This window comes from Primulina eburnea, chromosome 16, assembly GCF_022965805.1.
Source record: "Primulina eburnea isolate SZY01 chromosome 16, ASM2296580v1, whole genome shotgun sequence".
NCBI classification, from domain to species: Eukaryota; Viridiplantae; Streptophyta; class Magnoliopsida; order Lamiales; family Gesneriaceae; genus Primulina; species Primulina eburnea.
Window position 1 is genome coordinate 4,032,515 of NC_133116.1, and position 17,477 is coordinate 4,049,991.

At 31.1% G+C, this 17,477-nt stretch overlaps 3 protein-coding genes across 3 annotated transcripts; 1 reads left to right on the forward strand and 2 right to left on the reverse strand.

Annotated features, from left to right (window-relative positions):
- The first annotated feature begins 5,422 nt into the window (after nucleotides 1-5,422).
- LOC140816520 (uncharacterized) lies at nucleotides 5,423-6,644 on the forward strand. Its single transcript, XM_073175851.1, has 3 exons — nucleotides 5,423-5,649; nucleotides 5,972-6,047; nucleotides 6,138-6,644. Exons 1-3 carry the CDS (start codon nucleotides 5,641-5,643, stop codon nucleotides 6,536-6,538), a joined length of 486 nt encoding a protein of 161 aa, XP_073031952.1. The 5' UTR covers nucleotides 5,423-5,640; the 3' UTR covers nucleotides 6,539-6,644.
- A 2,064-nt stretch (nucleotides 6,645-8,708) lies between these two features.
- On the reverse strand, nucleotides 8,709-11,556 carry LOC140817166 (2-C-methyl-D-erythritol 2,4-cyclodiphosphate synthase, chloroplastic-like). Its single transcript, XM_073176799.1, is given in 4 exon segments — nucleotides 8,709-9,092; nucleotides 9,851-9,981; nucleotides 11,136-11,274; nucleotides 11,276-11,556. Coding segments are annotated over 4 exon segments (696 nt in total). The 5' UTR covers nucleotides 11,465-11,556; the 3' UTR covers nucleotides 8,709-8,855.
- Nucleotides 11,557-13,143: 1,587 nt separating this feature from the next.
- On the reverse strand, nucleotides 13,144-17,001 carry LOC140817502 (DET1- and DDB1-associated protein 1-like). The gene is made up of 4 exons (XM_073177221.1): nucleotides 16,682-17,001; nucleotides 14,180-14,240; nucleotides 13,793-13,854; nucleotides 13,144-13,360 (listed from the first exon to the last, which is right to left on the reverse strand). Exons 1-4 carry the CDS (start codon nucleotides 16,754-16,756, stop codon nucleotides 13,253-13,255), a joined length of 306 nt encoding a protein of 101 aa, XP_073033322.1. The 5' UTR covers nucleotides 16,757-17,001; the 3' UTR covers nucleotides 13,144-13,252.
- Nucleotides 17,002-17,477: the final 476 nt, after the last annotated feature.

Here is a 17,477-nt window from a genome sequence, read left to right on the forward strand (position 1 = left end):
GTTCCCGTTCCTTCTAATGTTGTCAATTCCAGGTTGCAGGATAGATTTTGGTCACTATTTCGGCCTCCGTTGGTGTAGTTATTAGAAGTTGATGGCGTTTTTGGAATCTATTGATTTTGTACACAATGACAAAATACTAATTACAGTTCTCAATCATATTTGTACACTTCGTTAAATTCGCAGAGTTTGTTGAATGTTTAGTGCTTTTTTTTTTAAATATTAAAAGTCTTATAATTAATTATGCATCTTTTCAATGGATAAGAAAATATTATCATTCCCAAATATTTTTATCCATATGCATGTTTGGATTCATGCAAGGGGTTCTCTTGGAATAGACAGACAGCTCACTCCATTTCCATCTAATATTATTTTACTCCTTCAATTATTGGTTTATGACATAATTGTAGTTGAGGGTCTCATCATTTACCATTTTGTCCACCAAACACAAACCCTTTCAGTGGAAATATATTTAGGGCGAAATTATATCTATGTATGATCTCTGCTACATCCAACTCATTTCTGGTCTGGTTCTTTTACTTGAGATTATAGTGAAATCTCGATTCGTTTCTCCACATAGGTCTACATTTTATGAGGGTGATCTTTACACTCATTTCTTGACACACGTATCTCTGATGATAACATTGTAAATCCAATCTTTTTTTTTTATAAGAAACTATTATATAGATAAATTGAAAATAAAGATTACATAAAGTGGTGGACAAGCGATCCACAAAGGAGACTAGGAATTCGAAATGAGCCTAGTCTTACTAAAATCAGTAAATCAAAGCATAATAAAACACCAATCCCTAACAAGATCTGAAATTAATAAATGTTTAAACGTCGGAGTCGCTACTGTCCATCTTGCCACCCTGATCCTAACCAATTCCCAAAGATTTTCTGAGCTCTCTTCAATGCTGTTGAATATTCTGTTGTTGCGTTCCAGCCATATCGACCAAAATAAGCAATGAATAATGATGCTCCAGAAATGTTTTAAGCCATTTCCTTTCAGGTAGCTATGTTCCATAAAGTACATATCTCTTGAGTTCATAGGAAAGGTCCATTCAAATCTCAAGTGTTGCATGACCTTGATCCATATACATCTCGAGTAGGAGCAGTGAATCAATATGTGATCCTGATTTTCGTCGTGTTTTTTGCACAATACACACCATTGAGGACTTAAGGCGTTGTTTTGATTCCTTTTCTGCACTCTGTCATTCGTCTGCAATTTTCCCAACGCAACTATCCACGAGAACACTTTCACCTTATGTGGAATTGTACTCCAATCATCATCTTTCGATTGATCTGCCAAACATAGATAATTATTACAATCAACGATATATTTATATTTGTCCGGTAGTTGCTAAATTAGACGATGATCATCCAAGATTGCTGACATTTTTTCTTATAATTGTTTTTTGTATCGAAAATGAAAGTGGGCCAATCATGTTAGAGCCAACCCCTCCTAACCATATGTTAGCATCTTGGAAAGAAAAAGAAAAATAGCTTTTTGTTAATGCTACATTATTTATATTCTCTTAAATATCGATTTTGTATTTCTCAAATATAATAAGTCGAATTATCTTGAGAATTTTAAAATGTGAACTAAATCACTAATTCGAACAAAAATAAATAAATATATTAAAATGTTAAGCACAAGCGATTAATTATTTGCCGAGATATGTGTAATTCGCTAATCGAAGTTTATAAATTCATTAATTTTTTCATAATCATAAATTAGTAATGTATACGCCACTTGATTTGATGGGTATGGAATTTAATTAACGACAAATTTAAAGTCAGTCGAGATAATCACATATTTTATCATATTAAATTAATTAATCTCATATGATTAATCATCAGCAAATTAAATTATAAATTTATTCAATAATAAAAAGAAAGTAACGCGTACAAGTTAATTAATATTGGTGGGTTCGTGTATATTTGCTAGATTATTTTGAAGAGGGGTTGGCAGATGTAGCTCTTCTACTTTAAACGATTTTTATTTTATATTTATGTATCTAAATGAAAATATGATCCAATTTTATTTAATTAATTTTTAAAAAAAACACATATATTTATTCTTTGAAAAAAAAACTATATCTATTATTAATACTGATATATTGGTGCTATGAAATATGAGATTTTTGCTATAAATATTATAGAGTATAAGCAATATGATAATTATCAAAATATACGGAATAATGTTGCAATTTATCAAAGTGTCATGCCGACATATATCAAATTGTCGGTTTAGCAGTCTCTAGTAATTTAATTCAATATAGAAATAGATATACACAGTAAACTCGAATTAAAACATTACCTTATCATATTTAATTTAGCGGGTTAATCTATATATAGTGGAGGTAACATCATGCATTTGGTATATTTTTTTTTCATGTACCAAAACATGTGAGACAGATAGACACGGTCTATATTTATAATGAAAAATAATATTTTGATATAAAAATAATATTTTTTCATTAATCAGGTCAAATTAGATATATGTCTAACAAAATTAGTATGTGAGTCGGTCACATAGGAGATTTTGTGATGTAATATATGTGAGATTCATACATGTAATAATTTACTATAAATATGATGTGTGTTGTATGTGAGCCATTATGTCATCTAGTGTTTTAGGTGGACACTCTTCAAGTGTATGTTTTTGTATCTCAATGACCAAAAGAGAGTTTCTCATATATTATTTTCAACAAAAAAATAAGTGAACACATTGATAATAAAAAAAATATAAAACACAAATATGACATAGTGTTAGTTGTTACATTTATGGTATCTTCTAGGTAAAAAAAAAATTACAAAAAGTTGTCACATGCACATCGAATAATAATGGCTGTCAGTTCTCATGTCATAAAAAAAATTACAAGAAATTGCATCATCTAGCTACAAATACGATTAAATAGTTCATTTGTTACGACTCTTTCCTTTTATACTATGATTTTTTTTATGTTAATTTTCCAAATTACATAAATATTTACACTACAAATTTCATAATGATAATATTAAATATAAATTAAAAGTGTACACATATGTTAATAGTCATCTAGAAAAAAATTAATTTAATAATATGTATTTTTCTAATCACCTTGATTCAAACTTGACTATCAAGTTTTTAGATAAAATAAAATGATACATCTATCAGTACAAATATGATTTTACTAAACTCGTATTAGCTGTTCATTGAATGGTTGTTTTGGAAATAATCGGTAAAACTTGCATGAAGTTACATCCAAAAACAACAATTTTCTTACCAAATAATTTTCGAATTTCAGATACTTTTTGTAAGCTTCTATCGATGGCTTCAACTATTAAGTATTTGACCATTGGTGTCTCATCCTTATATTGAATGGACTCTGCATATTCAATATCAGTAAATGGACGAACCAGTTCTTAAAACCCATGTATATTTGAATAAATTTAATTTTTCATTGTCGTCTGAATATTCTAATTGATATTTATTTCACGAAATGCTGGCAATAATGCATTTGGGCTCAATATATGTTCATCAATAATTTTTTTATTCAGGTTTGATGACAAATACAAAACAAATACGATATATTATTAAAATTCAATTTATGTCTATCGTTGATTTGATTATTACTTTCTACTATCGAACCGAAATAATGAATTTTAGGTTTTAATCATCAATTTTTTAAATGGTAATAATGATATTTCATATTGCAAATATATATATATATATATATATATATATAATCTTAGGGGCTTTTTAACGTCAATTTGTATATTTTGTAGATTCAGACTATGTTTATCTTAGTAGACAGTGAAATTGTAATTTTTGTTTTGTTTTGTAGCTATTTACAAGAAAAGATAATATGAAATCCATATGATTTTTTTAGGGTCAATAAGCCACATATGGGGGGATTTTTTTTTTAATTTATAAAAAAACATTAGTTCTCGTTATATATTGAACTTGTTTATATCTATTTTGTGGTAGAATAATGCATGGACATAATAAACATCGATTTAAGACAATAAATTAAACACAAGGAAAATTTAGACAATACACAAATCAACTCAGGGTAAAAACTTGTGTGAGACGGTCTCACGGGTCGTATTCGTGAGACGGATCTCTTATTTGGGTCATCCATGAAAAAGTATACTTTTTGACAAAAACTTGTGTGAGACGGTTTCACGAGCGTAGTTTGTGAGACAGATATCTTATTTGGGTCATCCATGGAAAAATATTACTTTTTATGCTAAGAGTATTACTTTTAATTGTGAATATTGGTAGGGTCGACCCGTCTCACAGATTAAGATCCATGAGACGGTCTCACATGAGAGCCTCTCTTCAACTCACTCTGTTTAATAGAAAATATCATATTAAATTATAAATAAATCACCATTTTAAATATGATATTAGAACAATAAATTAAACACAATAAATTAAAATTAACAATAATACAAAAAAATAAAGATAATAAATCAAACTTAAAACTAATAATAATCTAAAAAATAAACACAATATATTAAACACTTGAACGCAAGCTTAACACACACACAACAAATTAAACATCAATTTAAGACAATAAATTAAATATAAGAATTATTTAAACAATACACAATTCAATACACATTTTAATAAAATATTAGATTTAACGAATTAAATATTTATTACAAATAATATTTAGTACACCAACTTGAATTATTGGCAGCATCATCGGTAAAAACGATGGGCGTAGACTTTCTTATTGTACTTTTCCGATTAATATTATTTTTAGTGGCTAATATAAATTGATTATTTATTTGATGTCGATTGGTGAAATTGTTTAATATTCTACCGCCGCCCAACGTTAACTCTTCAAAATGTATGGTGCATGATGTTTTCAAGATATAGTTTCTCTCACTTTTCGTTTTTTAGTTGATAAAGAGTTTTTGTTATAATTTTGTGTCGAGTTCGAGATCTCGAAACTTTGATGTCAAATGAATTATTCTAAGCTAACAAATATATTAGAGTAGGTATCTTGTGAGACGGTATCACGAATCTTTATTTCTGAGATGAGTCAATCCTACTGATATTCACAATAAAAAAATAATACTCTCAGTATAAAAAGTAATATTTTTTCATGGATGACCCAAATAAGATATCTGTCTCACGAACTACGACCCGTGAGGCCGTCTCACACAAATTTTTGTCATATATTTGACATTTAAGAATAAGAAATCTACATGTATAAAATATTTAAAAGATTTTAACCCAACCCGATCGAATTTTCAGTTTTTATTTATCAACAATACATACATAAACTTTTCCTGATAAAAGAAAGGGTACAATTTCATCCACAAAATGGCCTTTTTGATTCTCTAAGGGAGACTAATTAGCATAAGCTTCTAACCTTATTTTCCTTTTCTAGCAAACTACCAAAACTATTTTTTTTAAAAAAAAGTTATATATTATTTTATCCTTCTCTCTAGTTTTTCTAATATAAATCTGCTAAATTTATAAACCCGCCCTCGTAGTACGACAATCCACGCTTTGAAAATTATTCCGATCACCAGCTTCTTCCATTTGTGTATTCCACAAATCTGTTCATAATTTCCCACTACTTTATTTTGATTCTCTCTTAAATTTTCTTGACTTAAGGATTCTGAACCTGATCCAAGATGTCAAAGGTAATTTCCCTAACAAAATCTTTTGATTTTGTTCTTGTTTTTTTGCATTTTGTTTGATCTGAATACTGCTGCGATCAATTTCTGGTTACTTTTCTTCTTACACTTCAAGAAAAACACGTCAGTTTGTTATTGAATCAGAGACCAAAGTCACACGTGTAGCTATAAACGTCATAATTTTCTTACAGAGTTATTTCTATTACAGTAAGATTTCGCTGAGTTTTTTCTCGAGTTCTCTGTGTTCTTGAGGAAAACGATCAAACTCTTTTATGTTTAATTAACCAAAAGTTTTCGAGACTAATTCAAATATGTTTGTCGAGAACAGAAAGTGGTATTGAAGTTAGAAATACATGATGACAAAGACAAACAAAAGGCATTGAAGGCTGTTTCAAGCCTTTCAGGTACTACTTACCAACTTCTTCTTCTTCATATTATTATTATTATTAATTCTTGAAATATCCTTCATATGATATTTTCAAACCCGATTACAGGGATTGAATCCATATCCGTGGACATGAAGGACAAGAAACTAACGATAGTCGGAGACGTTGATCCGATTCAGATCGTGAGCAAACTGAGAAAGCTATGGGGCACACAAATTCTAACAGTTGGGCCAGCAAAAGAACCAGACAAGAAAAAGGAGGAAGAAGAGAAGAAGAAGAAGAAAGAAGAAGAGAAGAAGAAGGAAGAAGAGAAGAAGAAGGAAGAGGAGAAGAAGAAAGAAGAAGAGAGGAAGAGAAAAGAGAGTGAACAGATTGCAGAACTTTGGAAGAATTACAACAGGAATTTTAATTCTGCTTATTATCATCAACATCATCCTAACCATAACAATTTGCAGCACTATTATGTCCACAGTGCTGAGGAGAATCCCAATTCTTGTGTCGTTTCTTGAGTATCTGTCCGATCCAGATTTCTGTAGTGAATAGACGGGAAAAAAACTCCTTCCACGGGACTGTAAGTGTGTACCACCATACGTATGATCGTTCTCTCTTCTGATATGTTTTGTTTTAGCTTTTTTTTTTATAATTTCGTATCTTGATGTCAAATATGCTATACGATTTCATGCATATATATATATATATACATACATTATATATATACGATTTAGTAAAAAAATTACACCATACTCGAGAAACAGCCTCATATTTGATAATTAGCTAACAAAGTACTTTTTTACAAATTAAAGAGTTATTTTTAATTGCGCAGACACAACCTACAAAATGTTGAAAAAAAAACTATAAAATACACAAGTTGTGTGCATATTATAACATAAAAGTTGTTTGGATCACGACTGAGATGTGGACCTTGTTTGAAATGAAAATGGTATAATTATTAAATATAAATTAAAAAAAAGGGCAATTGGTTGGGGAGAAAATATGGTAAGATCAAGTCTTAAAACATTTCGTCTGGGAATTGGTCGTCCAATTCCCAACCGATCTTTGTCCTTTTTTTTCTTTCAGTTTTTTAATCTATAAAACTCTGTTAAATTAAACTACGAGCTTATTCAAATTTGACACTGGTGATAGAAATAAATCAATCTTCGCGACATTATTCCAAGAAAAACTTATAATAAAACTGCCATGTGTGTTGGTGCATGCTAAAGAACTTCGAAAAATAATGAAAAATTAATTTGGAATGCCAATATTAATTGAATTTGTATACGGATTTAGGTCCTTGTGAACATTAGACAAAATAGCTAAGCCACGAGTATACGGGTTCGGGGATACATACATGAAATGAGTGAACATAAAACATGATATTGTTTTAAATTTTAGCACAAGTAGATTGTAGTTTAAAAAAATAAAAAATAAAAAATCTAAGATTGACATAAACTAAGTGTATTCAACGTGGGAAATTTATTGACTTTTAATGACTTTTGTAGATTTTAAAAATCTAGAAGTATTCAATCAAGACTTTTGCATATTCTATAGAAGTCTTGTGGTATTCAAAATAGACTTTCATGGATTTTTAAAAAGTCAAGTGGTATTCAACATTGACTTTTATAAACTCTATAAAAGTCTACACGTATTCAAATTTTCCATGGACTTTTAATAACTCCATGGAATTCATTGACATACAAACATTAAAGCCTGAGGTACAACTACAAATTGTAAAAAATTGTATTTGGTTCACTCCAAAGATTTGAATGGATTTTTAAAACTTCTAACTCTCTCTCTGTCGCTTCACATCATATATCTTCATATCTTCTCTCCTCTCATCTATTCTATTACTCTCTCAAATTTTCAAAGTGTATCTCTATATATATTTTTATCTTTCTTTTTCAAATTTTTCATTTTTTGGCTGATTGTTCATTTAATAATTTTTTATTTTAATAACACGGGGAAATTTTGAATTATAGAATTGATTTTGTGATTTTTAATTTATGATTTATACAAATTAATGTAATATTCAATAATAATAAAAGATGATCAAAAAAATGTTGTTTAATTTTTAATAATTGAATAATTTCGTAACAACAATGATTTTTTAAATTCATTTTTCGTATTTTTAATTAATATGTAAGCTATGATATTTTTATACAAAATTATATTCACACAATAATAAATAATATTATTTTTACATTTATATTATCAATTTAAAAATAAGATTACATGTTAATCAATTGATGTATTTTAAAAAATTTACAAACATACATATAAACCCACATATATATACATGTAAGGATTAAACGATTTAACTTTTAAATAAGTAAATTTATTTTTTAATATAAATATTAAAAATAATTTCAAATTGAATATGTTATATATGTCAATTAATTATTGGTTCAAAGAAATTAATAAAAAATCACATGTTATAGTTAAGTACAAAATTTATAAAATTCTATAAAAAAAATCTACAAAAGTCTATAAAAATCTTGCAAAAAAGTCTACATAAATCCACATAAATCTGTTTATAAATCTGTGAGATTCCATAAAAGTCAATAAAAATTTATCAAATCCATAAAAGTCTATCATTTAAAAAAGTCATTAAAAATCATCAAAACTCTCAATTGAATACACTCCACTAAGCTTGAAAAATATCTTAATCTCAAGTCTTTAAAAAAAAAAATTATTTATTCAAGTTAGAAGTACAAGAGATTCTATTGGATCACCCTCTGATATTGATAACAGTTATCGTGCCATAGAATGTAAAAATATATGAGATATATCGCACTCCATTTTTTCTATTTGGTTTTTCAAAAGAATCATCTATGACTTCTTCATGAGTAGAACAACTGTGTGTGCTGCAATACTTCTATTTTCCCCAAGACTGTCAACCTTTTCATGAGTTTTTGCCTTGAGATTTACAACCGATGGATCCGCACCGAGAAGGTGGCTCAAATTGGTCCTGATAGTTTCCTTGTGAGGACTTAGCTTTGGTCTTTGGAGGATTAAAGTAGCGTCCAGGTTTCCGAGCTCATAACCCGCCTCGTGCATTAGTCGAACCTAACATGTGAAATATCTCAGGAACAAATGTGACAATTGTTCAAGAATTAAGTTTCTAAAAATCCCATATAGGGGCCATCAAGTTTTAGGAGTTTTCGGTCAAGCAAGTAGATATTCTATGGGCACAACTTGATCAGTCAATGCTCAAGCATTTGAGTACATTATAAACAATGCAAGCACACTTGGGTCAATCATCTAGTTTCTGATTACTTAGGGAAGGCTAGTGGTCCGACTAGTCCTACAGGTGGTACCATGGTAACAAAGTAGGACTGATGCTGCTCCCTAACTGAGTGAGCTTGCAGTTGTAGAGTGGGTCATGAGATCCATGACCATGAATTGATGTAATGTACAAGTTGCATATTCGGGTCATGGAATTTGTAACATTTTATACACAATCCAATGCATGGAAATAATGTGAACGGCTTAAGAGGATGATGCAGCTGCTACTGGTCAACATAGGTTACCACAATTTAAGCATATTGGAAAGCTTCAAATTACATCGACAAGGCTTTTCATAGAATAGGACATTATTTTAGAATGTCAAAGTATTGTAACATCTCATATTTCAAATAGGGAAACAATATTTCGACTAAGTCCGGTATGCAATTATTTTCATTGACATTTTATAGGAAAGAGTCACGTGAAAAAAGTTCTCCAATTCAGACACTCAATACAAATACACATTATGAATTACATGCAGAACGTCTGAACTTAAGCGACCCAAGCGTGATATGTAATAAAAAGGGAGAGACACTCACAGCCTCCTTCAAGAAAACAGAAGATGCTGCGCCTTTCCATTTAGGATCGGTGTCTGGAAAGATCTGCCCAATGTCTGGAAGTCCAAGTGCCCCCAATATAGCATCAACCACACAGTGCAATAACACATCCCCTGAAAAGCAACAGAAAAAAACTAAAAAGTCACCTTGACGACAAAACTTTTACCAGCTACTGTTGTATGGGCAGTGAAACTAGCACATTCAGACTACAGCTATTTTTTTAGTGTTTTTTTTATCCTTGAGAAATACAGGTCTTAATTTTGCTCCAGTTCTTTAAAGCTTATCTTTGTCTGCTAACTATTATCGAAGATCAAAAATTGAAAACTTTCAAGAGTCTAATGAATTAACTAGTCCTTTTAATGAGATACTAGTGAAGTTATAACATGATTTTGCTTTTAACCAATGTCATTCTAAATCATTAACGAGAAAAAAAAATTGGAATTTTGACTTCATTTATGGGATTGAAATTTTTGAAGAGATTCTTTGATTTCAGTTTTGATTTCGTTAGAGTGATTTTCCTAGCATATAATTATTGTCACAAACATGAATAGAGTTGATTAATGTCAATCAACATGAAGAGAATTGATAAATGTCAATCATGATAATAAATAATTAAGAGATTGAACATTTTGGACATTTATTAATTGATTCTTCTTCACTAACCCATCAATTTCTCTAAAAATTGGGACTAGACTATAGCTCAAATAAGATAATTGTCCAAATCCATATACAAACTCTCTAATGCCCACCTTTATATGTTGGATTCCCTATATGCTATCCGATAATGTCTTAAAAACTTCATGCTCCAAATGTCCATTCTTAGACGTAGATGTCTCAAATCAGCTGCTGTAAGTACTTGGTAGTTGTCTAATGAGCTATCTTCTAAGGTTGAGTATGTCCAAGTCGCAATTTTTTTTATAGTTCTTTCTAACAAATCTATTAGTTCTCAAATTAAGAAAATGATGAGAAGCAACGAATAGAGAACCTCAATTGTGTATGGAAATTAACCAAACAGATCAACTGCAAAAAATACAGACTTTTTCACCATTCAGCCATCTAAAAAAACATGAAATCATGAGAGTGAATCAAACGAATGCATTCAAAATAAAACGAAACACATACGGATGCAGCAGAAGTGGGGATGATCGTGAACTGAAATAAATAAACAAGTTGTCCTATTTTAAGTTTGTAAAATTCCAATTTTCTTCCGAAATGAACCCTCTAAAATAGCCTGTACAGAGAAACAGAAGCGTTTATTGATTGATACCGTCTGAGTGAGCTTCGCATCCTCGATCATGAGGAATATCAATACCACCGATGATGAGCGGATAGCCAGGCTCCAGCCTGTGGAGATCGAATCCGTGCCCCACCCGAAACGGCAGATACCTAGTCGAAGCCGAGGCCTGTCGTCTTTGGTTCAGCTTCCACGGAACCTGCGGTCGCAGCGACCACAGCCATCGCCGGTGACGAGGATGAAGTGCCAGCCGCCAGCTTCAGAGTGCTGGGAGCTGAACAAGGTCCCGGGAAATGGAGAGGTGGTTGTTTAGTGAGGCTCGTTCTGGTTGGATAGCAGAGTGAAGAAATCGCCATCGCCATTTTTGAATGAGATTCTTAATTTTGACTGTCTTCTTGAATAGAGGAATCTGTGGAGCTCAAGGAACAATGGTTTATATGAACATCATACATACATTTAATGTAGTAGATAGATTTTTCGACGCTCAAAAAAGTGTGCGAGGGACTTTGCACGGTCAGACAGTGTTCAATCTATCAAAATTATATATAAAAAAAATCTTGCGATCTCAAATATCAATTTCGTGGGTCGAATATCTTATCTAAATAAGAAATCCGTCTCCCAAAATAGAACTCGTGAAACCATTTTACACAAATTTTTACCTGTAATATATGGATATTATATAATGTATAGAGACAAAATTGGTAATACTAAAAAAACAAGTAAACACGTGATATAATAAATTTAATTAGTGTATATTTTCTATATCAAATATATATTATGACGATAAAAAACGTAATCGTACATATTGAATGAACTTTCGCACTAATGTAATAATTTGAAAAAACATTATTTTAATAAATCAACTTGATAAATCTTATATAATAAGTTCCTACCAAAAAGTATTGTTAGAAAGATAGTTAAAAAGAAAGAGTCGGAGTCGTGTTTGCGGGCTACTGAATTGAATAGGTCACGTACAATGAACTCTCTTTCAATATTGTTATTTTTTTTATTTAATTACTAATAATTAATTTATTCAAATGCGCCGCCAAACACAACCACCACTCCAAAACGTTAACCACTTGACCAGTCAAACTCACACACACACATATATACACACACATACATATATATGTATGTATTACATGCAAAAAAATTAAAACTTGAATCCAAAATAACATCAATTTCTCGTTAGTCATTATTACTGTCATTGAAAGAGTATATGTTTATATTGAGAAATTATAGACAAAAATTTGTGTGAGACGGTCTCACAGATCGTATTTTATGAGACATATATCTTATTTGGGTCGTCCATGAAAAAATATTATTTTTTATGCTGAGAGTATTACTTTTTATTGTGAATATCGATAAGGTTGACCGTCTTGCAGATAAAGATTCATGAGACCGTCTGATAAAAGACATACTCGAAATTATAGGGTAAGAAATTTCCTTTGATGGAAACTTTATAAACTGAAGTAAACTTTAAACCTTGGATTATAATTTCAAACATCTAAAATCCAAAATTGCCCAAAGTTTGCTAATAGGCTAATGCATGTTATTTTTTAAAAAATCGAGCACATTTCAAATATATGTTATAAAAATTCAGGCACATTTACCACATCTGGCATGTGATTTTATGCCTAATTTTTTTAAAATATGTGGTAAAAAATATTATTAATTTTACATAAATTGTTTTTTCTTTTTTGAAGTAATTAACCCCAACTTTATTCAAATAAATTTTGTGAAATACCATTTAATCGATATAATTTGTTAAAATTTCATGATTTTAACTCAATTCGACCAGGGATATTACGCGCTCATAGACAATATTCTTCGACATTTTATGTTTGTTGATATGAGAAATATTAAGACAAAAAACAAAAATAGTTAGGAATTTTTAAAAAATTGCAGTTTTAAAGTTACTTACGTAAAATAATTAAAATTGAGGAAGATAAAAAATACAGTTTCAGGTAATTCAAGATAGAAAAGAATTGTGTTCCAAAAAAAAAAGATAAATAAAATTTAACATGGAGAACTGGTCCTAACCCATCAATTTATACATACATCTCCCAAGTTTAGGAAAATACAAAACAGATAAACTTGTTAACTAGTTTACCTCTAAATCTTGATGGCATTACAAACACAAAACAGCTTCATGGTTCATGTGAAAGCTTAAAAGTATCTGAAGCAGAAGAAGACCTCGGAAGCTTCGATGCACGCTCCGGGGTAGGATTGTCGCAAGAAGCTCTCTTGGGTCTCAACTGCAAAATCATATTTACAAGAGAGACAATCTTTTGGCATAAGATTCTTCAAACTAAGGCGTATACTTTGGCGCGAAATTCATGACCATAAGAATTAACGAAGTTTCACATAAAAACGGATTGATATTAGAGAACAAACTGGTGTTGATTGATGAAAACAAGATTAGAAATCCATGTTTAAAATGGTTTCACTATCAATATCAACAGTTGGAGACACTTAACTACAAGGGGACTGAAATCGTTGCATCGAAACTAAGAATAAAAATGATATCAACTTGACATGAAGGCGTTGAGCTTTACTTGGCGATTGGGGATCACCAAGACACGGGTTTTTCAGTACATTGTTCGAACTAAGGCTCGAAAATAAAGATGATATTGACAAAGCCATCTCATCACAAGACATGAAAAAGGAAAATTATGGATTACACTAACCTTTTCTTCAGCATGCTTGTAAAAGTGTCTTAAAAGTATGTTTCTTGCTTCGGGAACTATCACTGCAAAATGAAATAAAAGATTAAAGTCGAAAATACACGCTGAAGAAGCCATATTCATCCATGATCAAAACTGCAAAATAAATTACACAACCTACCCTAAGTTTTGACATCTATTATATGGAACTTTCAAAAATACATCTCCAAATCTTCAAAAATACTTTTTCAAAATCAAACTCCAGAAATGCCGAAATAAAACTAAACACTACCATACTGATAAATTGGCTGTGGAAAGAACATAAGAAAGATGTAACATCCAAGTTAAAATAGGAAAGGCAGGAATCTACAGTCAAATATGAAAAAAGGGGTACGTCAAATTTTTTATTACCTTGATTAGGTGGTGGAAGAGTGCGATCATGAGTTGGGTGATAAGTAATGGGTGTCATTTTCTGGAGACACAAGCAACACAGCCAAAGTACATGAGAAACAATTGTTCGAGTTTCCTATAAACATGGCACGACTAAAAGGAATTCGATATAGCTCTTGGAAAAAAAAGCAAGTCATGAAGTACTAAAAAATCTTTATATTTTCAGCAGGAAATGATAAACCTAAAGATTAAACATAAGATAAACTAAGTTGAAATTACAATCTCCGAGAACAAATAAAGTTCGTTTCGCATTTCAAATTTTTGGGCAAGATTGAGAATCATAAATTCTAGGATATCACGCACTTCAAGCATTAAATAATAATATTTACAATGACAAACTAATGAACCCAAAAGTGAAGCAGTTGGTTTCCAGGATTGCAATCTAAAATGTAAGCCATACAGAGCACACGTGACGGAAACATTTTTTTAGAAAAACATATAAAAAAGTATGCTTAAATAGAATAGCTTGTCACATCCATGCCCTGGAGTCTGCTACAATGGAGGAAGACTAACCTACATTCTTGACTACCTCAGCAAAAGAAAGGAACAAAACGAAACATGAAACATGTATAATGTTTCAGTGTGTGCGTGTATGCATATGTATGAAGAGAGGCAGAGAAAGGAAAGCCCATAATCATTAACCGACGGGCTTTTTTATTAAAAAAATGACAATCATTTAAATGATATCGTTTTAAATTGATTCCCTCTTTCGATTGAATAGATCTTTAAATCAAGAAAAGGTAAATCGGTACTTGCTATAGAAATATGTGCAGATTTTTCATACTAGAGCAATCATCGGTTAGTCCTATTTCAATAAATGAGCATCGAACAATGAATATGTAGCAAATGAAGTGTTGGGCTGACTCAAAGAAACAAGTTTGAATTCAAAAGTTAGCTGAGAAAAATCTTTCTAATAGTCTTGAAATTAGACCCATCTGAATCTTGCATATCTTAACCTATCATGTCAGAGAAGCTGCCTGGCACGACTTCCGTGAAATGAAGAAGCCAAGCCAACCAAGAAAAGACGTGAAAGACAATGCTTTCCTTGACAGTGTGACCCAAATCTTCCAAGAAAGTTGAATCTTTCAAGAATCTTAAGTGGTTAATTAAGTTTGCCGGTAATTACAAATGAACAAGGTGATGAGGTAATTTATCAACAAGCACAATTTTCAGTCTTCAACTCTTGGTCCAAATCACAGTTGGAATAATATTCTTCCAAAGACCAAGTGAAGGCAAGAGGGCAAGAAAAATATGACATTTTGTGGATTTACTCCCAGAAAAACAGAAAGAAAACACAACTAATTTATCAGCAAGCACAATTTTAAGTCTTCAACTCTTGGTCCAAATCACAGTTGGAATAATATTCTTCCAAAGACCAAGTGAAGGCAAGAGGGCAAGAAAAGTATGACGTTTTGTGGATTTACTCCCAGAAAAACAGAAAGAAAACACTACTAATACTACACAATGAACAAAATACAGAACAATGATGTTGTCTTATAGGCAATCTGTTGGTATGCAATTCTTTTAGGCCAATGAGCTTCTAGACGTTGCGCTCTTATTCTGTTCGTTAACCACCAATTATGATATTAAGCAAAACTGGAAAACTTTCAACACTTCGACTTTCCTCACCTGTGATAAAGATAATTTACGGTCACAATGCTCGACTTACCATATGTCTACGGTTATCTGTTGGCAGGAAAATAGCAAGAATTTATATCCAACAATTATTGTGTCCATTATAATTAAAAATCCAGTATCTAAATAACAGAAGCCAAACTTTACACAACAGACAACAATCCGTTACGCGACTGCAAGACACGTGCTCATCAAATCGAATATATGTGTATCACACAAATCAAATTTCAATAGCACAATAAGAAACATAAATGAATGCCGATCAAACTACTAGCAAACAGAGATACACAACAAAGTAAACTAAATTAAGATCACACGGTCCATTCAATAATTCTTCAGCAATCAAAGGTTTAACGTTATGGGCTACAGCATCCTTCCATAAAACACAAACTACTAGCAAACAGAGATACACAACAAAGTAACTAAATTAAGAATTGACAACTATACACAGTCCATTCAATAATTCTTCGCCAATCAAAGTTTAACTGTTACATGCTACAACACTCTTCCATAAAACCAACAAACCCCATTTCTTGAACCAACAAGTTCATGCAGTAACACAACTCAAAACAACACGGTCAAAGTCGAGTCTTGTAAAACGACATCAAGGAACTAATACGCCATAATTGCAAAAGGGACCAAAAATCACAACCTCACAAGTCCACTTAACAGTTCAAGATTCAATCGTTTCAGAAAATCCATTTCTCAAACTCTCACGCACAACTTGAAACAAAAAATACAACTGAATTACAGAAGACGAATAACTGATAGGATTCCACTAAAAATCCAAATGGGGTGTAGCAAAAAGAACATTGAGTCGAATACTACCGATGGGTTGGAAGGATCATTGGGTTTGAACTGGCTGAAGTTGTGAGGATCGATACAAGGCCAACTACCAAGCATTGATTCATTCGGCGTACAAAAACAGGAGGAGATTATTGAATAAGGTGACGTGCAAGCGATAAAAGAGGGAACTAACAGATATATACAGAGGAATTGAGGGAGGATTTGCAAAGCAAAGGCATGTAGGTGGCAATTGGCGTTACGAGGCAGGTGGTGTTGGCAAATTTCATTGCAAAGGAGAATCTTTATATTTACTGCAGGTGAATTGCTTTTGCCACTCACCTTTTCAATCTCGGGATTTGTGGATATATATTGAATATACTGGGTGACGAAAGCATGTGTTGCAACTATTTTTGGATTTTAAAAGACAAAATCTTTATTTGCGAAAATAAAATACAAATAAATAAAATTCAATGGAAAAAAGTTCAATTAAATTTTATAATATAGAATTATGTTTTGCTATCAAATATGATTTATACATATGTATGTCAAGAATGATTGGTATTATATTAATCGATTTTTTTAAAAAAATTAATAATATAAGTAGAATATCATAATCATTTAATAATTTTAGGTAGTTATCCTGTATTTTTGACAAAAACGTGTGTCAGACGATCTCACAGGTCGTATTTTATTAGACAGATCTTTTATTTGCGTCATCCATGAAAAAATATTACTTCTATGCTAAGAATGTTACTTTTTATTGTGAATATTGGTAAGGTTAACCCGTCTCACAGATAAAAATTCATGAGGACGTCTCATACGAGTTCATGTTGCAAGT

Bases quoted from the DNA above. Each gene is read 5' to 3' on its own strand.
- LOC140816520 (XM_073175851.1), top strand. The intron at 6,048-6,137 runs GTACTACTTACC...ACCCGATTACAG, and splicing joins GGCTGTTTCAAGCCTTTCAG to GGATTGAATCCATATCCGTG.
- LOC140817502 (XM_073177221.1), bottom strand. From the start codon at position 16,756: ATGCTTGGTAGTTGGCCTTGTATCGATCCTCACAACTTCAGCCAGTTC. The intron at 13,855-14,179 runs GTAATAAAAAAT...TTCATTTTGCAG, and splicing joins TCTTCCACCACCTAATCAAG to TGATAGTTCCCGAAGCAAGA. The intron at 13,361-13,792 runs GTTAGTGTAATC...ATGATTTTGCAG, and splicing joins ACAAGCATGCTGAAGAAAAG to TTGAGACCCAAGAGAGCTTC.